The 25,385-nt window shown below is 35.4% G+C and overlaps 1 protein-coding gene across 1 annotated transcript in view; it reads left to right on the top strand.

Annotated features, from left to right (window-relative positions):
- Window positions 1-6,867: 6,867 nt before the first annotated feature.
- The window catches only part of SAMSN1 (SAM domain, SH3 domain and nuclear localization signals 1), a 49,421-nt gene continuing 30,903 nt past the window's right edge, over window positions 6,868-25,385 (top strand). The window contains exon 1 of the mRNA XM_007088704.3: window positions 6,868-7,011. Within this exon, the coding sequence (XP_007088766.2) occupies window positions 6,955-7,011 (57 nt within the window). The 5' untranslated portion in view covers window positions 6,868-6,954. The remainder of the gene's footprint in view (window positions 7,012-25,385) is intronic.

A 25,385-nucleotide genomic window follows, 5' to 3' on the forward strand; every position in this document is an offset into this window, starting at 1 on the left:
GTGTGTTTCCATTTTGAAAGAACCATTGAATGAACAGTACAGGGGATGAAAAAATAACCCATATCAAGGCACACAATATGAGATTTTAGGACATACCAAGCATAAAGGGGAAATACAGTTAGAGACAGGGAGTCCATATGCAATAAACCAGGAATCACAATGGCATTAGACTTTTCAGTAACAACTCTGGGGGCTAGAGGACAATGGAGAGTCCTTCTAAATTCTAAGGAAAAATAAGGGTAGAATTCAATTTTAGGTCAAAATAGCATCCACATGTGAAGGATCTACAAGGACCTAGAACACTGCCATTTGGGAGGTGTGTTTTAGCAAATGAGAAAATAGACAAGTACGATGATGTGAGACTCAGGCCACAGAGTATCCAAATCAAGAGTGAATTGAGAAGTTCCATTTCAGCCTTAGTCATGTATACTTAGAGAATAACCAGATCCCTTTGGAACAGAGAAAAAAATAAACCTGAGATGTTTGAGCATTTGAAATTACAAGTATGACGTCTATATTTAAATATTCAAAACTAATCAGTTGATAGATTTGTTGGGGCATTTATCTGGGATATATTAATAATTATACATAGGGAATCAACTATTGAAAAAAGGAAAGTAATCATGAGCTCTAGAAATGGACAAAAAATTTAAGCATAAAGCACTAAACACAATTTGAGTTAGCCACAGACAATATTTACAAAATAATAATGACTACTGATTTAACTAAATAATTATAAGGGAGTTGGGGAGTGAAAGAGTACAAAATCCTCAAGGATAAAAATAGGAATCAGCAGGTAATGTCTAATACTCAAGAAAGTTTGGGCCTATCACAGAAAAACATGAATGTACACAATGAGAAAAATGCTTTTAATACTAGAGGGAGTCAGGAAAAGAACTACTAGAAATTCTGGAAGTAGACAGGGAAGCTTCTGTTTTTTTGTTTTTTGTTTTTTGAATTTTTACAGAACTTCAAATGGTATTTAGGTGTGTTGAAGGGAAAAGTATTATAGAAATGTGAAAATCGTGACGATAATTTAGATGTGACCTTGAAGCAAGCAGAAACTGGTGAAATGAAGAGTCAAAGATTAAGAGAATAATACATAAATTTTAGAAACATAAATTTGGGAGCTGTTGCTCCAGATCAAGGAGGAAAAAAATGTGCTCCTGGTAGTATCTTCACAGATAGCATGAGTTTATAGATGAAAAGTATCAAAAGTCATCTTTGGGGTACTTCAGAATATAGGTAATTCCATAAAGTGTGGATGAGTCTAATTTGTACTCCTACCTTGATTTTTACACGTGTGAAATTATTAGTAAAGATAGATTGAGGGGCTCTTAACTCTTCTTAGAGTCACAAACAAGGTAGCTTGGGTTGGAGAAGGAAAATGACGTGGTAGCAGGTATCCCTGTGGTGCTGTCTTAATTAAAGAGGGTTCTAGATGGGTTGCACAATTACTGATTTTAAATTATTTTATAAACATGATGATTGAAACACTGTCTCCCACTCAGCCTTACCTTCTTCACATCCTTTACCATTTGGAACCTAATCCCCAAAGAAATCACTCCCATTTTATGGCAGGTCTTTAAATATGCCAATGCATAACTATGATAGAGAATTATGGTTATGAGCTGAGGCTTTGGTTTAAATCCTGATCCCACCACTCCCAGCGAGGCAAACTGGACACCAAACCTAACTTCACCTGGAAGTTGAGGTTGACAACGTTAGAGCAGCTTATGGAGATTTTCTGAGGATTACATGGAAAATATGACTGAAGTACTCAGCATAATGGTAGCCGTATCATCACTCAAAACTGATACTCATTATTTTTAACTGTGAAACTAAGATTACTCTATGAGTATTTATTATAACTTTGAATCATAAAGAGATGAAATTTTATTTTATCATTACTAATGGTGACTACTTAGTCTATATTTATAATCTATTGAATAATCTGAATAGTTTGCACTTATCTCAAACTAAGCTTCCCTAATTATTTTTGTCACTTTGGAACTGGTACACCTCACTTTTTGCTTACTAAGTCTTCTTTTATGTTGTTTTCCAACCTCTTGCCATGCACAGATATGGTCTAAGTTCTTTGTCTCTTTCAAGACAGTTTCTTACTGTATGATTCTTTACGTTCCCCATTCATCTTAGATCATTGGTCCTTTTTGTTTATGTCATTCCTCTATTTCTTCTACAACCGAGATAATGAGATAAGATTCTCAATTATCTTGTGGGAAATTTAAAATATGAAATAATGTTGCAGGCCCAGGCTCTCTCTCAAGAGACTTCCCAGGATCTCTAGGGCCTGACCAGCTGCTCTCCTATCTCAGAAGGATAATGTTTGAGCATACCAAGAGTGGATCCTTTTTTGGGACATACTCTGATCAATCAGCATAGCAATTCATTAACTTCTACTAAGAAATACGATTGCAGTGTCTCAGGTATTTGATGTCCGTATGAACAATACATTTGCCTCCTGTGGTCAGACCTACCCAAGGAATTCACTCATCATTTAAAGTTTACTCTTTGAGCTCAAAATAAAAATAAAATAAAGAGAAGTAGTTAGAAAAAAATATAAAAATAAAAAATAGAAAGTAGTTAGAAAAAATAAAAAAAAATAGTAGTTTCATAAAAAATATGAAATCCAGCTAAAATTGCTTGATGCATCCATCTCCGCATGATGGATTATCTTGTTAGAGAATTCAGATACTCGAGGTTTACTGAAGCTTTCTTGAACCCAGGGGCTTGAGTGGGTACTACCAAATATTTGCCTCTGTTACACTTCTTTCTCTATGTGGGGCGAAATAAATTAAGACTTCCTCCCACCTTCTGAGTGGTTTGGCCATCACCCCCATCACTGTTAATGAAGGTATGAGAACTCTGTAATAAAACTCAGTCAGGGCATCATGTCACAAGGAGAAATTAATAGGTGAAATGTGAATTTCTCATATGGATTTCGTATGGGTTCTTGGAAGAAAATTAATCCTTGGGATACATATGCTTAATTTCAGGCCTCTTTGAGAAAAACAAACCGCTATAGCTTCTTAACACCTGCTGTTAGTAGGATCAGAATTTTCTCTTCTCTCAAGTATCTCCTCAAAAACTCTTCGTCATTCCATAAAGCAAGTCACTGGGAAAAGCAGAAAAGCCACTGTAAGACTTTTCAATTAGAAAGACATTAGAAGGGATTTCAAGAGCTTAGGGAAGGGGGTGGGTCCCTTACAGAAAAGGGTTAGTAAATAGGGACTCCAGAGACCCTGGTAAATGACCTCAGAGAGGTAGAAAATGTAGAAGATTCACAGAAAATCCACCATTCTCCCCAGCCGCCCCTCCCCTTCATCCCCGCTGTAGGTATGAGGGAATATCCATATCACGATTTCTCTATAAACACCCAAGTGTAAACAAGGAGGTGTTTTATCCATCATATTGTAAGAATAAGTCAACCCCAATATGTTGTATATGGCTATATGACTTTGAAACTACCAACCAAATTATTGAGTAAAGATCTGCAAGAACATCATCAGATCGATATGTGCGTTTGCTTCAAGAAATCCTGTGTAGAGTTGGAATTTGTATGATAGTGTAGGATCTCCGCTTCTAGCAAGCCATAAACAGGCAAGAACAGAGCAGCCCCACTGGGCTTCTTTCTATAAACTTTTCTTCCCCATCTGTAAAGAGAAACCTGCTCCAAGGAGCCAGAAAGAAAAGCAGAACTATCACGTTTAATGTGTTTTTATGATTGACTCCTTCTTTTCTTTATCGTAAGTGACTAAAGTCTGTAGATCTACATGGAATACAATCCACTTTTTCTATAAGATAAGGATTCTATCTTACATTAAATATGAACTTCAGAGTTTTACTTCATGATAACAATCTCACTTCTCTTATTTTTCAAGTTCTTAGATGTTTCTCTGTTGTCCCCCTCCAACAATACATTTGAGGTATAGTCAGGAGTATTTTAGGTTATAGTTACTTAAATCGCTTTCGGTCATGGTTGCCCCAGTAACACATGGAAGCTTTAGATTTACTGTGACGGAGTCCACATGTTGGAGGTGTACACATTAAGGGGGTGTGGGGATTATTGTTCCATTTTAAAAGATTTGAAAACCCTCCTTCCATTGAAAAAAATATATGTGTCTTTAAAGTATAGACTAGGATTAATCCAAACATTACAAATTTCAGTCTTCAACCTGATGACAGGGAACAAAGAGACAGAGGCCATCAGGCAATCAAGATATCAGAATGAAAGGCATCAGACCACATTTTCTTTTACCTATTCTTTTCTGATTTGAATTTGATAATTCATGTTGTAGCAATCCACCAATAAATATTTGTTGAACTACTGAAACAACTCTTTATAGTCGCACTTTGTTTTCTCATAACATCTACATCCCAATAACCGTTATTTGATTGCAGTTTCTCTAAAATTTTGACACAACCTATGACGCAGAAATAGTCATATGTATGTCACAAAGTCCCAACCTTGCTTCGCCCTGCCTGGCTTCTAAGACCATTAAGGTAATTTGTAAAAACAAAGCACCCAGACTGCTGTTTTGTAATTTTCCTGCTTCAGAACAAGTCTTAAGCAACATGTGGCTTAGTGGTTTAATCATGATAGGGAGTTAGATGTGCTCAAGACTTACTCTTTACCCCATTCTTATTTCACCTTTGACTTTTGAATTTTCTGGGTCATTCTGGTCACTAATTAAATGTCTTGGTGGCCCCAGAATTCCAAAACATAGTAGATAGTTGATAAAAAAAAAATTTGCTATCTTACCACCTGAGATATTTTGAGGAACAAGTTGTTTAACAGACTATGATAGGACTTGAGATGTTTTTAATCTGCAGAAAACAGTTTTCCTGAGTAGTAGAGGTTAGAAAATTGCTTCTCAGGGCACCTGGGTGACTCAGTTGGTTAGGAGTCTGACTCTAGATTTTAGCTTAGGTCATGATCTCCCAGTTCATGAGTTCAAGCCCCACATCAGGCTCTGTGCTGACAGTGTGGAGCCTGCTTGAGATTCTCTCTCTCTCTCTCTCTCTGCCCTTCCCCAGCTCACTCTCTGACTCTCAAAATAAATCAATAAACTTTTAAAAAAAGAAAGAGAAAATTGCTTCTCCCATTTGTAATTCTGAAAGAAAATATTCCTGTTTTACTTACATTTTAAAATATTTCTGATAGTGTTAATGATGGTAAAGTGCCTAGAGATCATAAATTGAGTTTTTATCAAATTACTTGAGTGTAACACTTTTTAAAACTGCATATAGTCTAGCTCATGTGTGTCACCATGAATGTGAGTGTTCTCTAGTCTTTAGTTATCACTGTAGAAGTATAATTTGAAATCTCATACTTCAAGGTCCACAAACGTTTCTTGACATAAAACAGTATTTAAATGTTAAGTCATATGATAAGTATGCTCTTTATTGGTATTCGCTTTTACTCTCACTAAAACTCTATTACTGTAGTAAGTGAAAATATTATCATTCTCATATTGTTGATTGAACTCCACAACTGAATTAAACTTCTATTCACAGGTAAAGAAAGTGAGGCAAATGTTTCTGTTAAGAAATATATTGTAATGGCTTTCAATTCCTGAAAAGATGAAATGAAAATACACTTAGGTCACTGCCTTCACCTAAGCCATACTTCTAGGGAATTACCCAACCTCAGAGTCCTCACTGTTATTTTGAAAATGCCAGTCTAATAACTCCTAAAGATAGAATTGTGCTCTTAATATCTCATGGAAGAAGCATATTAATCATAATCTTAAGTGTATTTCTTTAATTCTATTATAGGACATAAATAATTTTAAGCTAATCAAGAGGTATGATATACTGTCAAACAGCACACAATGTTTAATTAATATTTGTTAAATGATTAGTGAAATTTGAATACTTAGAATTGGGCCTCAGGGGGGAGGGGCTCAGAGATATGAGGGAAGACTGAGAAATAGAGTCAGCTGATTGTTACCTAGAGAAGCTGCTAATTAAGAATATGGCACCATTGCTTTTCAACCCCGGGGTTTTATAAATGGAAAGCCAGGTTGATTTTAACAAGCCTGTTTTGCTAGAACTGGAATTTTAGACATTCCACAAGGCTCCCTTTGGTAAATCCCTCATCAACAAGAAAGCTTGAACTTCTTGCTTTTACTTTCTGGGTATCTTGGTTTTGACACTATAGTAAAAATATTACACCATTTATTTTGACGAGAAAAGTCTTTCTCAGCCATGTTAGCCCTATTCCAGGTCTATTACATTGAGACACTGGATGCTTCATGTGAATGTACCATTGATCCATTGGACCATCCCTGGAATAGCAGTTATCAGGATATAGCATTATTGTTTGTAGCAGAAAGACATCTGGTTAATTCAGGGTTCTGTTTAACTGATTTTCACATTAATCAGGGCTTTACAACATAGTAATGTGTTTAAAAAGTAACAATATGCATAATCAATTAATTCTGAAGTCATATTCCTATTTATATTAATTTCATCCATGCTCTACTTTTGAGTATATGCATATACACTTTAAGTAGGATTAGTATTTCATAAAGTCTAGTTTATTTCATCTTATAACAAAGTTTACTTAGAAGTATAAAACTATCATGAATATTCTCTATCATATAGTTTTATGGGAGATAAATAAATGAGAGAATATTCTCTATCATATAGTTTTATGCCTAAAGGCATGTGGAAGTGTGAGATTTAGGAATCTACCTCAGACTATAGAAAATACAGAACATTAAAGAGGTACCAAAGAATTACCATTAAAAAAAACCAAAAACCTTTACCCATGTAGTTGTGAGGTCATATCCTGACCAAAAAGGAGGAAGTGGCAGGTCACTGGGCTCAAACTTATCTGCTGTACATCATAGACGCACACTGCTGACAGCCTTCAGTTGTTTCTGTAACAACAGGAAGTGCACTCACTTGGAGTAGTGTGAATTGAAAATGTTGAAGAGAAAACCATCCAATGCTTCAGAGAAGGAGAAACATCAAAAACCAAAGGTAAGGTAACTATACACAGTTAAATAAAACCAAACCATTTAATAGAATACACTAGAATACACACACATACACACACACACACACAAACACACACACGCACATTGTTCTTAGCTGTCAGTTATAAATTAATTCAACCCTAGGGTCAAATGCCTCGTGGCAGGTGTGAAAAACAATGAGTTGAAAACTTAGAGGTTAAATACTACATGACAATTATTGTTTCTGTAATTTTACCTTATAGTGTATATTTGATCATTTACATTTGTAACTGAAGTTGGAGCTCAGATCCAACTTCATGGAAATCAATTGGTGGTCTCTGCTTGAAAGGTGGATATTATGAAATATTCTTGAACATTTTTCATGACTATAAATTTGTCAATGTCTATTTAACTGAATGCAATTTATCCCTTATGGGTTCAGCTCTCATATTACTTTTAATTATGAGAAGATTGTAAATAGAGAGGATTTGGCTGAGCATTTGATTTTTTTCATTTTTTTGTATTAAAATATGATAGCTTGTTGAAAAGATTATGTTTCCCACTCTTGTTTGAACTAACATTATACTAGAGAGTGGATTGGGTTATATTTTAGGAAGCATCAAAACTCCATATATTGATAGATTTGCCTAATTGTTTCTATTTGGAACATTATGCTATCCTTTGTCTTGACAATAATTGCCACTTACAAAAAAGTACAGCATGAGATAACAAAGTTTAGATTCTATTGTAGAACTCTAAATTAGTTTCATTAATCATGTGAAAGAAACCATCAAGTACTGGTGTCAAAGGTTTTCTCCAATACGTTTACATTTCTTGAGTTCCTTAAATAACATTTTTAATCTATCTGTGAATGAGCTATAACTGAGTTCAGATGTCTTTTTAAAGGACTGACCTATTATCTATTATTGGTCTGTATTTGCTTGGCACTTGTTCTGAGAGAAAGGAGTTGGGAATTGATTGCGAACTTCTGGATTGATGAGGCATCGAACAGTGGTCAATATTTTATAAGTCTTTGCAAGTTACTATACAACCTGTCTGAAGGAAACTAATAAATAAATGATTTCCAATCTTTAAAAAATAAGTCAGGGATCTTCAGTTAAAAATACAGCTGGATAATATATCATGATGTCTATCTTTTCCCCTAATATAATAAAAATCCAAAGGCATGTTTCCCAAAGAGTGAAAAAAAATTCTAAAAGCATCACTTACTTTTATATTTAAGATTGATTGTATATAGAATTTACTCAATTAAATGCAACTAATATTGAGTTGACAATAGTAGGTTCTAAGGGGATCATAAAAGTTAATATGAATTGGTACTTTTCCTTTAGGTATTTAAAATCTGAAGTTAAAGTATCTCACAAGGACTGCATTATGTAGTGAGTTACTATCATAATTATGTTAGTGAACTATTTTCAAAATAATAGTTTAGTCTCTCATCATCATTTCCCTTAATTGAAGAAACTATTGAAATATAAGTGGGTATTGTTCATCCTACTGACTTTACTCATTTACAAAAATATATCTGATACTCTCTCTCTATATATATAGGAATAAAACATATCACAGAGAGTAGTCACATTGGAAACATATTAACTTATGTTGTGAATGAAGTCCCATTATCTTTAGACGAGTGGTTTCATTCTATACAAATCTAAAGAGATATATGAGTGTATATGTACAAGTGTGTTTTTCATACATTTTGGGTCAACAAAAGCCTTTCTTTTTATATTGAGGTAATATTTTTCCAATTATTGTAATTATGTCTTAGAAACAACTCCTCTTTAATTCACATTTATTTGTTTTACTGGATAATTGTTGTGTATTTTATGGAAAACCAACAGAATCCCTAAGAGATGGTAGAAATGGATGTCATGATGATCTCTACAAACATATGGCTAATAGAATGAAGAGTGCAATTTCCTTCATCTACCGGAAGGGACCAGAGGATCTGTGTCTAGAAAAATAGAACAGAACCATCAAGAAATCTGTCTGAAATATGGGGAATAACAGTCTAAGCTAATTAAGTACATACCAAACAATAGCTTGCATCTCCTGACCCCTAAAGGCATACTCCTTGTGCGATAGTCTCAGAATGTCTGAGAGAGATTTGCTTGCTTTGTATTGTGAATGTTGAAATAAAGAGCGATAGCATTGAAAATGAGGAAACTATTATTGCAATATCTAGTTCATGTTAACTCCTGTGGGTTATGGTTCAGGTGACCTCGTACACAATTCAAATGGTGAATGCATATTATAACTAAGGTTCCCTCAAATAAAAAATTAGGAAACTGGGGGCGCCTGGGTGGCTCAGTCGGTTAAGTGGCTGACTTCGGCTCAGGTCATGATCTCGCGGTCCGTGAGTTGGAGCCCCGCGTGGGGCTCTGTGCTGACAGCTCAGAGCCTGGAGCCTGTTTCCGATTCTGTGTCTCCCTCTCTCTCTGACCCTCCCCCGTTCATGCTCTGTCTCTCTCTGTCTCCAAAATAAATAAACGTTAAAAAAAAAAATTAGGAAACTGTTTATTTGAAAAGGATATCAATGGAGAAGGACTTTGTTATTAGTATTTTTAAACAGATCTTACAATTGTGAGAAAGTTCCAAGTATTCATGGATATAAAAATGTAGCGATAGATTTTATAAATCTATATATGTAATAATTTATTATTTTCTTAAATTCAGAAGACTTACCAATAGACATGTTCATGACTCAAAAAAAAAAAAAGAAAGCACACATTAAAATTCAGTTTTACCATCTTTAATTTTATCATTAATGTGTCATCATTTTCAGCTTTTATTCCTGTATCTCCATTTTTGGTATGAGATCTTTCCTTGAGATAGCTCATAAATAGGACCAATAGTATTCATAGTGGTTATAAGAGATTCATAGTGGAGGCTAAGAGAGTGAGACCAGAGATACTCCAAGAAGGAAGCTGGAAAACCTTTGGAGAGTTATTACCAAAGAAACCCATTATGTATACTGGAATGTTAATAGATTCCAACAAGTTTAATTTGTGTTTCAGAACTCTATATGGTGTATATAGGCAAATTTCAAATTAACACAGAAATTTGATGAATAGTGCTTAAGTGTTATATATTTAGATTAATCTTTCAAAAATAGCCTTGCTTAACATACATGCAAAGTACTGTACTTTCTTTTTTGAAGTCTGTTTTTGCCTTCTCATCACTACTGCCCACTGCTGCTAGTGATTTTTTAAAATTTTGAGCATATCTAGGATTCGGAGTAGATAAGATACGATCTCATTACACTCTATAAATGCTTAATTTTTAGAACATAACTTTCTGTGATTGTTTCTCTATCTGAAATGTTTTATTTTAGTTTTCCATATTTATTGTGAGTATATTATATACTAGTTGCTGTGGTTCTCAGGTTTTGTACACTAATTTGTTTAATATTTCTAACAAGTCTGTGAGAGAATCACTCTTATTTAGCTGCACGGATAAGAAGGCATAGAGACGGTTAATTAACTTGAGCAGGGACACGTACTCAGATGAAAAATAAAAGTGTGTGATATGTCAATTTCCAGTACTCCTGTTCTTATTATGCTGCCATTATGAGCATAGGGATTGTAGATATTTCTTCTATTTCTGTCTTAATTACCAGCTAAATTTTATGAAAACCAGGGAGAACATATGCTTAAGAGCCTCTGCAAGTTGGAAAGGAAGTTGGAGATCCCCCGTTCCTGTCTCTGATTAGGTACAAGACTTCCACCAATAAAATCCCTCCAGGTGTCCACTCAACTGTCAATGCTTAAAATTGTAAAACCACAATAACTTTTTAAATATTCACATGTTCAAATTGTCAAAAAAAAAAAAAATAACGGCCTAAAACTGTGATAAGTATAACCACGTATCTCCCTCCTGCACCTAGCATAGCACCTTTGATGTAGTAGGCCCTAATAAATATTTGTAAAGTGAATGGAGTCTCTTGAGTCTACTCTATGTATCCTGGTTCAGGAATAAATACTCTTTAGTGCAGTGTACTTTCATTATTCTTGGCACTAAGTCTGCTAGCGTGCACATAAGAAAGTTTATGTGTATGTGTGTAAATGCAAACTGTAACTTATTTTTAAGTTTTATTTTAAGGACTCCAATATAGCAAATGCTGTGCCAGACTCTCTAGAGAGGCCCACCATTACATAACCATAGACCTTTGTTCCAGGTCAGGGAATATGGTAGAAACTTCAAAATCAGGAAAGGAATAGACAAATGAAACTTTGCAACTATAATTAGAATAACTTGGCCTTTATTCATCTGGGATTAATGATCTGTTAATAAATTTTAACTCAGGATTTTTTAAGTAAAGAAGATTCAAATACCACAGTTATTTTAAAGGGAAACACTGGAATAATGGCAGTTCTGGAAATAGCCTTTATTTTTTTTTTTTTACCATATTTTTAAATCTAAAGTACATACTAAATGAGACACCATTAGTGTCACAGAAGCTAATTTTCACTAGCAATGACTGAAGTGGCATTCTTTCCCATTTGCATCTGATCCTAGCAATGATGAGAGGTGATGAGTTGATTATGAGCTGTTTTCACTGCACTGCCCGCTGTGCGAATTTATGCTCCTAGACAAGGATGACACGTAGTTGTGGCATTAAAGAGCTTTCTTCACTGCTTTTCCTATCAAGACTGCTAAAATACATTTTAACTCTTATCTAACCAGGTATAAGAAAAGGGAAGAAATGTTTACATGTACAGGTGTTTACTTGAGGCCAGGCACTTACACAAGGGGCTTATGGCATTCTTCTCCCAATTTACAGGAAAGAAAACAGTTCTGCAGATATGAAATATTTCACTCAAGGTAACATTGCTAGTAAAAAAAAATTTTTTCAAGATTATATGGGACAGTTTCTTCTTCTAAACCCGTGGATTTCCCCCCATTACTTCTTTTTGCTTCTTCATCTGGTGTATAATTTTGGACTTTAATTTAGATGAATTCAGTTGAATGTTTGGATTTTCAAACAACGTGATCCCAAATAAGATATGTGATATACAATGTAGGTAATATTTTAAATTCACTTTTCCCATTTAAAAATGATGGGTGTAAATATATATATATATATATACATTTTTTTGCTTTTGGTTATTATTTCTCTCCACCCCCCCAAATCTCCCAAAAGGTGCTCTTCAATTATATATTTACTTAGTATTTATGTCACATTTGTTTTCCAAGAAATAGTTAACATAGATTATGATCCCAAACTAAAACAAAATAATTCAGGTGAAAATGGAGTAGAAATCCTGTTAGAGGGTTTTACAGGGCCACCAAGGCTGAGTTGAACATGGATCTAAGTGCTTGCTACTCAGTGTGTTCATACAGACTAGCAGCTTTGGCATTCTAGGAGTTTGTTAGAAGTGCTGATTCTCTGGCCTACCCCAAACCTATTACTTCAGAATATATATTGTAACAAGATACCTAGGAGTCCTGTGAACACTTCAGAGTTTAGAAATGATGTTCACATCCATGGTTCTCAACCTAGGTTGCACATTTGAATCACTGAAGAACTTTAAGAAATACTAATGATTGGACTCCACCTTCAAATATTTTGATTACCTAATATAGGATGTGCCTGAGCATCACGAATTTTTAGTTACCCCATCTGGAGACATTTTTTCTACTAACCTTTTCAAAAGACTTAGGTCATTTATTAATCCATTTACCCATTCGTTCATTCATTCATTCTTCAATACAACAAATATCTACTGAGTGCTTACTAGAGACAATATACACCATATGTGCAGAATATAGTGGTGAATAAAACAAAGATCCTTGCCCTCATACTATAAACGAGATAAATATGTTAAATATATAGCATGCTAGGTAATGATGAGTGCTGAAAAGGGAAGGAAGGATACAAGGAAGGCACCAGGAAAGATTTGGTGAGGATGGGAATTTGAAAAAGGACCTGAAGGAAATGAAGGAGCTGACCACGAGTTTGACTGAGGAAGTTGTATTCCAGGCAGAAGAGAGATAGAGTCTAAAGACCGTGAGGCAGGAGCATCCCAAGTGTTTTGAGAAACAGTGGAACAGAGTGCATAAGGGGAAGAGTGTTCACAAACAGCAGGATCACAGAGGGCTTCCAGGTCATGATAAGGATGTGAGCTAGTATTGAAAGATTGTGAGAAAACGTTCTGGATAACATTTTAGTGGGGTTATTCTGTCTTTTGTGTTTCAAATACACTGAAAGATTTGGACATAGTAGGGAGAAGAGACTGGTTAGGAGGCTTTACAGAAACTAGGCAAGAGATGGTGATGGCTCACACGAGGGGAGCAGCAGGCAGGGTAGATGTTGAAGAGATGCTGAATTTGGGATATATTTGTACATATTGCATCCATTGGAATATGCACAGGAAACTTAACCACACCACATGTGACCAAAAGATGATAAACAGAAGGGTTGCCACCGCCCTACACCGTTCTTGCTTCTAATTGGTGCCCACAATTCTAGGAGAAATGCCCATATTTCTCTGTCATAGCCACCAGAAATTCATCCCCAAATTGATGTGCCACTTCCCAAAATTTTCTGCCTCTTTCTTCAAAATACAATTTTCTGTTGACCTTAATTTTCATTTCTAGGGCACTTCAATCAGAAGAGATGAACTAATTTGTTCATTTCGCCATGTTCAATTGAAAGAGTTAAATAATTTTGCCTTGAAAACTTTTCTCCAAAACACTAATTCATTCTAGCCTTCCCATTTTGTAGGCTTTGAATCTATAATCAAATTGTGTTGCAAGCAAGTAGCAAAAAATTAGGGGCCAACTAGGTTGGCTATCCTTGGAGAAAAACAGTGTCCAGACAGTATACAGAAAGTTCAGGAGACAAATGGCTGAGAGAATGACAAAAATGTAGCCTCTCTTTCTTTGGAAATTTGGATATTATATCCTATAGGAAGAGCAACAAGTCACTACTTTGACTACCAAAGCACCGGATTTGTTACAAATCAGTTGAATGAGACACATCTCTTTAATCTTTTCTTGCCTTGCTTTGGAGACAAATGGCTTCATTATCCCTCAAGATTGGGTTTTGTTTTGTTTTTTTCTAATGGAATTAAGTCCATACTCTACATATCTAAGTTTCCAAATTTAGCATTACCGAACTGATCCATTTCTCTTTCTTTCCAGTGTTAAGGATTTAGGTGAACTTTTAGAAACAAGACATTCATAATTAGCTTCTTAGAGAACAAAAATGTCCTACATTAAGAATTGATTAATAAGAATAGAAGAGGTTTTTAAGCTGTCTCTAGTGGTAGACGAAGTGATTCTTCTATACATAGAGAGGGTCATTTGTCAACACAGCTGGCTATGTCTCCTTTCTTGCTTCGCATGATGAGCTTAGAAGTCTTGATCTCGCCTCTAGTGGTTTGGTAGGGTGACCATAACAAAATACCACAGGCTGAGTGACTTCAAAAACAGAAATGTATTGTCTCACAACTCTGGAGGTTGGAAGTCCAAGATCGGGGTGTCTGCAGGTTTGTCTTACTCTGAGAGTCATGAGGGAAGGATCTGCTCCCCAGGCCTCTCTCACTGGCTTGCAGATGGCCACGCTTGCTCCTTTTCACTTGCTCATTCCTCTGTCCATGTATATCCCTGGTGTCTCTATGTGTCCAAATCTCATCTGCCTAAAAGGATGCCAGAGGATTGGATTGTGGCCTACCAGAACAGCCTTATTTTTACTTAATTTCCTTTTTAAAGGTCCTATCTCCAAATGCAGTCACATTCTGAGGTACGAGGGATTAGGTCTGGAATACACGTTCCATTCACAACATAGCCCATAAAGTTCTACTAATTAAAAGTGAAGATTTGATTTTCAGCTGCTTCCTTCTTTCCAATTGCCTTCTACCCCTCTTCACTTCCAGTTGACCAGTACCCTCATTCAGCCAGCCCCCCTGACCTCACTACAGTGGCTCCCTTTTACCCACACACTCTTCAGTCTTTTTCCTTGTTCTTTCTTTCCATCTAAACTCACGTCTGCAACATCCCACTAGGCCCCTATTAAGAAACATTTGAAAACTAATAAAAGTAAAACATCTGCTCTACCCCTTTGGCCAGTGACTTTCTGGCTACATGCTAAATTCATCGGTCTAGCCAGACAGTTAAGCCCTCAACAAAGCCTCTAATTAGCCCATGGCAATGTGTCAGAGGGCATTCTGGCAGAGCAGTAGGGAAGATGAACTAAAGTCACATAAGGGGTGCCTGAGTAGCTCAGTTGGTTAAACGTGAAACTTCGGCTCAGGTCCTGATATCCCAGTTTGTGAGTTCTAGCCCTGCGTCGGGCTCTGTGCTGACAGCTCAGAGCCTGGAATCTACTTCGGATTCTGTGTCTCCCTCTCTCTCTGCCCCTCCCCCGTTCATGCTCTGTCTTTCTCTTTCTCTCAAAAATAAGTAAACATTAAATAGTCATACAGACTTGGTTTTGAGGTTTTGAGGTTCTATTTTTATATTTCCTAACCAGGGGACATTGCACATTTTATTAAACCCCTTTTGAGTCTCGGTGTGCTTATCTGGAGAAGTGTATATTAAAGCAGGTCACATCTGATTGATGTGAGGATTTAATTAATTACCATATGTAAATTTTCTAGCACATAGTACATGTTTCATTAATAACCTCACCTTCTGTTCTGTTTTCTCAGTGCTTGTTCCAACCTCCATTGTTTCTCTTAACTATTATTAAGAGTTTATTCCACTATGCTCTCCCAACCATAGTCACCATCAAGAACAGGGGATGTTTATTATGCATATTTGCATCCCTGGAGTTTTTGTTGGGGAACGAGGAGGACTAAGTCTGTCTGACTTTCAGACTCATGTGCTTCCTATTACACTTGGGCTATGGCCAAGAACACTTATCATATAGAACATAACTGTGATGTCTCAATGTGTGTACAATGAGTGTGAAATGACTAATGGATAATATTAGTCACCTAAAGAAGGATTCTACCCCAGGACATAGTTTACAAATGGGTCATTGAGAAAGATCTGGGTAACACCCACATAAAGCGAAGTAACCATTGTTGGAATCGGAATGTAATGAAACAAAACGATAATCAAACATTGTGATTTAACATGTCTGAAAAGAAAAGCATTAGCAAAGGGGCTTGCTTTGCTGGAAGACTAGAAAGGAGTGGGACAGTAGAAATGTGCCACTGTGTCTGCAGAACAACATCCATCAGCCGAAGCAAATGTTCCATTTGGCTCAGCAGACTTGCTCACTTAGGTAAGAGATGCAATTCAGGCCATGTAGCTTCGTGCGTGCCTCTAGCCCTTTATGCCGCCGAGTTACTGTGGCTTTTACTACACAGATGAAACAAACTGTGAGCAGTGATCTTGTGTCTCATACAGTGTTTCCTCCAGGGGAGAACATTCTTTGCTAAGTCAACAAGAATATGCATTTTTCCTGACAGTTGAATTTCTCATACCTCATCAATACTTGGTATTGCTATTTTTGCTACCTTTTTAGTTTAGCTTATGAGTCAGTCCCTCAGAGATTGTTTATTTCAGAAAGCTTGAAAAATAAAGTTTCTCTACTTGATAAAGTGAGGGTCTGACATTAGACATGGAGACCTGGCCAAGGAACTGGTTTCCTAGCATGGATGAGCCTGAGTTACCACTTTTTCTCTACATACATACAGTGAAGACAACTCAATATAAATAATGACGTTTCCTTTCTATACTTTCCTTAAATTTAATACTTTAAATTCCTGAGATAAGATTTAAAGCAGGTTTACCTTGCAGTAAATTCTATTTTATAGTATATATAGTGACATGGCATTAATCTAGATATTTTTTCTAGAAGTTTTTTTCTGAATATTTCATATGGTTACAGTTGTGCAGCATTGATTTTTTTAATAAGGAAGAGTAATAAAATGAATAATTAAATATATAAATTTTATACTGCTTATGGGTATGTATTCCTTATATTACTAGTTATTATATATAGGCATCATCTTTTCTCAGGCCATCTGTGTTTCAACTTAAGATTGTAAATATCTCACTATAATTATTTATCAATTTTAAAGCAGCCATTACCTATATAAAACAAATAATTACAGCAAATTTGTAATTTTGGAAAGAAAATTCTTTCCAAGGTAAATGTTCTACCGTTGTCAGACATGATATTGTAAGCTTTAGTATTATCATAAACCGAGTTCATTTCTACCACAACTATTACATTCAACATCACTATCGACCCCTCAATACACTGAAATCTTTATATAGCCAAACCCAAATTTGCTGAAAAGAGAATATAATTGATAATAAGGAAGTTATAGAACTCTAACATCTCTTCCAAATATCCTAGCATGAACTTACTACTGTTTTTTTCCCACCCATTCTTTCCCTGTTTGGGATTACATACTGTATATTTGCCCCACATAAACATGTCTGTTCTTACTAAGGAAAAAACGTTTAAATTCCTAACCATAGTGGCAGCGGGTGCTGCCTGAGATGGGAATGTTTATAAGCTTTATGATATTAACTGCAGCACTCAACCTCAGGTGGCATAAAGCATGCAAAAAAGAACTTTCTGTCAGTTTTATTATTTCTAAAAAGGTTCCCCTTGAAGCAGAAGAGTGACCTTGCTCTGCTGAGCTGACATATGCCATTGGATTAATGGTCGAGCTCTGCTGGAGGGAAGCTCACGGAAACATTACAACTCCAGAAGCTGGGCCGGCGGTGACCATTAATCAGGGGGACCAAAATCATGCATCAAACACACTCATTTAAAAGTAGTAAAAATGACTTAAAAAAAAACTTTTTGAGAATTAGCTTATTGTTTGTCATTACTTGTGTTCAAGGAGATCACTGCATGACTAAAATATCCCTTGAGGAGACCTTTAGAAAGGTTATTATGTACCCAGAGGCCACGTGAATGCAGAGGACATTGAGGACGAATGAGAGTAACAGGTTTTGTTCCAGAAAATTTGACGTGGAAGTTTATAATGGATTCTGTTTTCCTGACTTAATTTGCATTCCTTTATTTAACCATTATTTCCAAACAATGAGTATTTGCTTCTTCGTGATGATTTTATTTTTTAAACTGGAGTAACTGAATTTAGTGGTATAAACATTTGATTGGTAAATATGGTAGGAAATTGTTCAGGAACCTAAAGTTTAATCAAAATTTAACTATTAAGTCTGTTAAAAAGTATCATAATAGACTTAAAAGTATATTCTTTCACCATGCTAATGAAGCACTTTCAAGACTTTTTTCCTCTCTCTGATTATCGAAAAGAAAAAAAATAATAAGTCTAGGATCCAGAAAGAGAACGCTCAGTTTAAGTAAGTTACTCTTATTCTTTTTTAAATCCCTTTGATAAAAATGAAGACATAATTTCTCTTTTATATTTTTAATAGTTTGTTTTAGATTAACGAAACTATGCAAAATGCATATGATATAATTTCATTAGAAGCTAAAATAGAAGGGGCACCTGGGTGGCAGAGTCGGTTAAATGGCCCACTCTTGGTTTCAGCTCAGGTCATGGTCTCACAGTTCGTGAATTCAAGCTCTGTGTGGGGCTCTGCACTGACAGTGTGGAGCCTGCTTGGGATTTTCTCTCCCTCTCTGCAAGCCCCTACTCTCTCTCTTTCTCAAAATAAATAAATAAACTTTAAAAAAAAAGGTAGAATAGAAGAATCAGGTATTTTTTAAGAAAACCAGAATTTTGATACTTAAGATTATGGTCAATTTAGGAAGGCCTGTTATGATTAGTACTTGAAAATTATTCTTCTCCTAAATAACTGTTGCCTTCTTTCACCATCATATTCATATTCACTATGATCTTCTCTTGTTAACCAGATCCTACACAGGAAGATTATTTATACAGTTATTTATATATTTTTTGCACAGGTATTTATTTGTTTTTGGAGTTTAGTTATAGGATGAAAATGGCTGATAATTATGTGCAAACAGTTAAAATATTTAATAGTTGGTTGTAAGTAGAAAAAATCTAATATTCATATAATAGAAAACAAATTATAAATTTATGGAAAGATAATACGTATTTTTATAACTGGAAATGTAAATCATCTATCTTTGTTACCACCTTCTCACTTTCAAGGTACTTAGAAAACAAAATTAGTAATAAGAAATGCTCAGGAAAGTTACTGAGAGTAAGGATGGTAAATACATCAAATTTGTTATTACCTATAATTCCTATCCCTCTCCCCACTGTCTTCCCTAAAACACATAGTATCTTCTGTAACCATTGTTGAAACAGTTAATCCTTATCTCTTTAATTCTAAGCCTGAACATGGCTTCAGAACTCCTCTCACTCATCTCAACACAGCTTTTTGTGAAGCTTTAAACAAACTATCTGTGCTGGTGCAAGAATTGAAAACTTATTGCCAATTTTGGTTTTGAGAGAAAGTCCTTCCAGACAACGGAAAAATCCCAGTGAAATATTCTTGTACCGAATACACACTTATAATGACCAAAATTACTATGTTCACTAGAAACAACCCTTGAAGAGTTCAGGAAATAATTATATTAGACACATTTTTGTTATCCAGTACTCCATTCAATATATAGTGTGTGGCCCATCACCTTTTTGTTTCTTTGTCATCATTTTAGCAATCACCATCTTTGGATTTGGAGATTTTTAAAGAGTCCCTCAGTCAGCAACCACATAATCTCTCAGGGTAAATAATTTTTGAGGCAAATTCAAATTGTGTTGATTTCAGCTAATTTAAAAATTTCTCATTTTAATTTGCCTTTCTTTAGACTGACTATAAATAACATAGGTATAGACATATGTATACCAAATGCCTTTCATGCACTAAGTGGTGCCAATTAGTATTCGTTAGTGAATGAATATAAGTTTCCAGGTTGACATCTATTATACATTATTAAGTTCATTTATTTTGTGAATAAATATAATCTGCTTTAAGGAACTGCTTCTATATTTGTATACCATTCGTTTGAATACGATTCTATTTAACTCTTACAGATTGAAGTTATTTGGTTGATGGCACCAATAGAGTGTAAATTCCTCCAGGATAGATTCTTGTCTTATTCCTGCAGACAGCCTGACCCCAACTATAAAGTTTAGCCATAGAAGCCACTTAATTTATTTGTGTTGAACTGCATAATATATTTATGTTGAATTACAGTCTTTAATTAAACATCAGCAAATCATCTTCTGTGACTATGACATGACCAGCTTATAATTTGCTTTTTTTGTGTTAACCATGAAATATATGGTTTTGAGGCATTTACCCTGAAGAGGAATGTAGGATGTTATCTGCTGTGGTTTTCCCACACCTCTCGGCAGTAGGACTTTTCTGCAGAGGTATTATATAGCACTTAAGAGCCATAGCAGAGCAGGAACAACCACTGCGTGCTAAACTGAGGAGGCACTGGCATGTGATCTCATAGGCAAGATGGGCCTGGGTCCTGCCCTTGAAGAATGGACTGGATCAGAGTGGGAGGAAAAAAAAAAGAGGAAGAACATTCCTTGCAAAAATAACAAAAACCAGCATAAGCAACAGCTTAGAAGCAAAAGTGAACGTGTCCACAGTGACCAGCAAGAACTGTCCGAAGTTCTGCCGAATAAGACTGACTACCATTACCTGATACCATGGGGAACCATGGATGTGCATCATGCTGAGTTTGAGCTTTATTTTATCGCCTAAGGAAGAGCTACTTAAACTCTATGAGACTCAGTTTTCCTCATCTGTAAACTGGAGACATCTATACTGAGCTCAGAGGGTGATTGTGTTTATTTAATGAGATAATTGTCGATAAATCTGTCGGCATGGAGCAAATTCTCAGTAACCATCATAACAATATGGAGTAAGCTTTACACTTTGAGAGGAACCAAATGATAAGAACTGGTATTTTTGTAAAATTAGTTCAATGGTGTGGTGTTAGAGGATTGGAAAAGCAAGAGTTTGGGGACTAAGAAGCTGAATGTTAGTGGGTTGGCTCAGGAATGAGGCTATCAGCACATATTTGACCAGCAGTAATGAAAATAAATGCCTAAAACAGAGATTTCAAGAAAGAATTGACCAGATGTGGAGGCTGAAAGACTGCGTGTGTGGTATATTGGCCATTATATGGCCAAAGTTCCCAAAGTGAGCAAATATAGGTTTCCAAGAGCGCAGGGAGATGGCTCAGAAGGCAAAATCAAAGCAGATCCTCAGGGGCAACTGGATACAAGCAGAAAGAGCCCTTGGTTGGTACATCTGCCTTCCAGCACGAAGGCAGGCAGAGAAGCCACTGCGGCCTAGAACAGCTATGAATGTGGGTTCCCTGGAGAAATTCTTGAAGATTTCAAGGAAGCAGTGGTATAATGAAACAATTCCAGGAGGATCAAGAGGGACCGTTTAGTGTATTTGTTAATGGGTTTAGTAGTTGGAGAAAGAGAGAATGAAGGAATAGACAGTGTACTATATATAACAATAGTCTAGGAGTGAGCGAGCCAAGCAGAAGCTGTACAATAGGGAAAACAAGAAGCTGATCAGTTCAGGGTAGTCTGATTATGGTCACATTTTAAAAAGTTTTTCATCTCCTTTTTATTCTACAGGATTTTGTAAGAATTGGTGATATCAGGTGACTGAACTTTTGCCACATTATGCTTTTTACCTGAAAAAAGATATTTAAGGCCTATCGATGTTATTTATTTTAAAAACTCTTTTCAACTAAAATAGACTATCTTAATTTCCATTCAGTTCTTACAACTGCAGCATGACTTACAATCTGTGGATGTAACGTAAATCATAACATACAGTAATAAATCATGCAGAGGTACAATTGACAATTTTAAATATCTGAGTCTTTTTTACTCACAAAACTTGTTTTTTTACATTAAATAGGCTGATATGAAGAACCATTTTACAGGTAATGGGTCATTCTGCATTGATTTTTTTTTTAATTCTAGTTTCTTTCATTTGGGTAATTTTCTTTAAGGCAGTTTCAATTTGCAGAAAACATCTCTAGTGCACATCGACTTTTGAAAGTAAAGCTTCACATGGAAATTTTGACACAACTTTAAAACACTAAAGTGGAGTCAGAATCTGCATTTCCTTTAGATATTTTGCAGTTGACAGAAAAGACACTGAACCAGAAAGATCAAGTAAACTAACTTTTGTTCCAAGAGCCCAGATCTACATTAATAATATTTAGAGCATTGATATATGTTTGAACATTGGGTGGCCTTTACTCAAGGTTAAAATGTTAGTGTTGAAGGTTATGTTTCACAGCTCAGGCAGTCTTTTAGTTTGCAGCCCCCTGACACTCCACACAACCATCTTCCATTGGCACCACATGATAGTGTAATTATTTAACACTGAAGCAATCCTAACAGGTTATTCTAAGTGAGTTAAATTTGTTTCGCACTCCTCAAAAGATCTCAGCACCTTAATTAAGTTAGGACAATCAAATCCTCGAATGCCTTTGGATAAAGGCTGAAAGCTTATTGAGATTTAGCATAGTATTATTGGAAAATATTCACACAAGTGCATGCTGAAACAATTCTGATCTTCAAGAGCACATTACTAACCATTGCTTTATGTGCAGTATTTAGAAGATGTGAGAACGCATTGGCAGAGTGTGTGTAATTTTTAATTTGCCAGTACATTTCAAAATACTGCGGATGTCTGAGTCAGATATGCAAATTTTTTCTTTGAAATAGACTGTGAAAGTTTTCCACCAGTGCCTTACCCAAACGGCTGGAGATAAGATTTTACTTAAATACCCCGAAAGTTGATGGCTGGTTAAGAAATGAAAATAAGGGTCAAGTTCTCTTGGCCTTGGCCAAAAAGTTGATTCACATTTCCAAAAAGAGACCCCCCCCCCCCCGCCGCCGCCAGTTGTCCTTCATGTTGATAAATTTAGGCTCGCCATTGTTCTAAGAATTCTATTTAGTTCCATTTGCTCTATCAAGCTAACTTTCCAAATTTCCACCCTGTTTAGATAGCAAGTTCCTTTGAAAATGGAAGACAATATCAAAACTTTAGAATGGAATGTCATAGTTGAGAGCACATCAGTGTGAAGAATTGAAAAAGAAGGAACTTATTTTTGCAAGTTCTTGTTCCCATAAGTTTCCTCACTGAGAAGGATTAGATCATTTCCAAGAACCCTGTCAGCTGTATATCATGTAATGACATTCTGTAATGATTAGAATTGTTAAACAAAACTAGAGAAAAATTTTGACTAAAAAAAAATGAATCCTCTTAAGTTCTTTTATATTATTCATTGCATGTGTAGGGACACACACACATGTTCAAACACACCAAATGACACTTGCTCAGCCCTTTTAGGTGGAAACCAAGTAGACTAAGTGGAAGAAAGTAATCTGCTTCATGTAACTGCAGATAGTATTCAAAAGTCAATCTAATAACGTGCATCAATGTCAGAAAGTTGGTTGTTCTAAAATAAACTTGGAAAGCAGAACTTTATTTTCTCCTTAAATATGTCTATACTTCCAAACAACTATGAGCTAAGAAATATTGATGATATTTTTACAAATTGTTTCCTTAGAAAGTTATGTGACCATCAACTTTTTTTAAAAGACTATTTTGTAGAGTAATTTTAGATTTTCAGCAAAATTGAGAGGGAAGTACAGTTTCCCATGAACCTCTCTGCCCCCACACGTGATTAACTCTTTGTAAATTATTTTTTAGATATTTTATAGGTGCATCTCTCTCTCTCTTTTTCTTTTAGCCTAACATTTTCCTAGGGAAAGCTTCAAGAATATGTAAAAAGAGGTTACTACAATCTACCTCATGTATCTATCACCTGGTTAATCATTAAGTAATGACCAGTCATATTTTTTCTTTATTCTCATACACTTTATTCTCATATTCTCATAAATTTCATATTCTCACTAGGTTACCTTGAATTACAACTAAAAAATAACAGTATTTGCTCAATATCATCAAATAGCTAGTTATTTAAAAAATGTCCTCAGTTTTGTCCTGGCTGTTTTTGTTATAGTGGTTTATTTAATCTATATCTAAACAAGATCCATGGGCTATATTTGATCATACAATTCTTAGAGGTTATTAATCTATGTGTTCCTTCTTTCTATCGATTAGTTGAAGAAACCAGGCTATTTGTCCTGTAGATTTTCTCATTGTCTAGATTTTTCTGATTCACTGCATCTTTTTGATGTCATTTAAGATGCTCCCTTGTCTCTGTATTTTATGTAATCTGGTAGTTACATACAAAAGTTTGGTGTGATTGCTTTTGTTAATTTATTTACTAGGTTCTTCACTAGTGGGATTAGGTGCTACTATTATGAAACACATACTCTGGTTCTTTCTTTTTGAAATTCTAGGACATATTGAGTATTATCGCTGGGATCCATTATTTCCTCAGGGGTTTCAGTAATTCCATAATTTCACCATTCTTAATTGATTAGCTAGAATACACACACACAAAGATAAATTTTTTTTCATAAACTATTTACTCTGAAATATATTTCATACATGAAAAGCAGATTAAATATTTAAGTATTTCCCTTTATTTGCCAGTTTTCATAATATAACTGTAATGTTTCCAAATGTGGCCACTGTTTTTTTTTTTTCTTTTGGTATCATTATGAACTCATGAACTTTGATATATTTCAATATTCACTTATTATTCCCATTGATACGAAAATGATCCCATCTTTGGATGCAATCTATCGCAGTGAGAATATTTTCAGAATGGCCCCTGTGTTGTTTTGACTTAGCCATAGTAGGCTTTGAAAGCTTATTGTTTTATGCTATGACCACTATGAGAATTTTGACTGAGAATCTTAACTGCAAATGTCATTAACATCATTACTTATTTTCATTGTCCCTCAACATATGTATTTATATATACTGATAGTATTAATAACAATATTATTACTGAAAATGGGTTAACATTTAATTTGTCATTGTTTTCTTTTCTTTGGACAGTCAAATTACTGTTCTTAAAAATCACTTAAAAGAATTCTTCTCTCTAAGCCACCAATTCAACATACAATTAGGTTCATTTGTTTCATTTTTATTTGAAATTTTTAGGGATTGCTTTTATTTTTTATTTATCTTTTTAAAGTTTACTTATTTTGTGTGAGAGAGAGAGAGAGAGAGTGAGTGAGGGAGCATGAGCGTGAGCAGAAGGGCAGAGAGAGAAGGAGAGAGAGAATCCTAAGCAGTTTCCACATTGTTAGCGGGGAGCCCATTCGTGACATCATGACCTGAGCCAAAATCGAGTCAGATGGTCAAAGGACTGAGTCACCCAGGCAGTATTTTGTTTTTGTTTTTGCTTTTATGTTTATTCACTTATTTTTGAAAGAGAGAGAGAGAGAGAGAGAGAGAGAGAGAGAGAACACAAGTAGGGGAGGGGCAGAGAGAGAGAGGGAGACAGAATCCCAAGCAGGCTCCATA

The sequence above is a fragment of the Panthera tigris genome, chromosome C2 (assembly GCF_018350195.1).
Source record: "Panthera tigris isolate Pti1 chromosome C2, P.tigris_Pti1_mat1.1, whole genome shotgun sequence".
Classification (NCBI taxonomy): domain Eukaryota; kingdom Metazoa; phylum Chordata; class Mammalia; order Carnivora; family Felidae; genus Panthera; species Panthera tigris.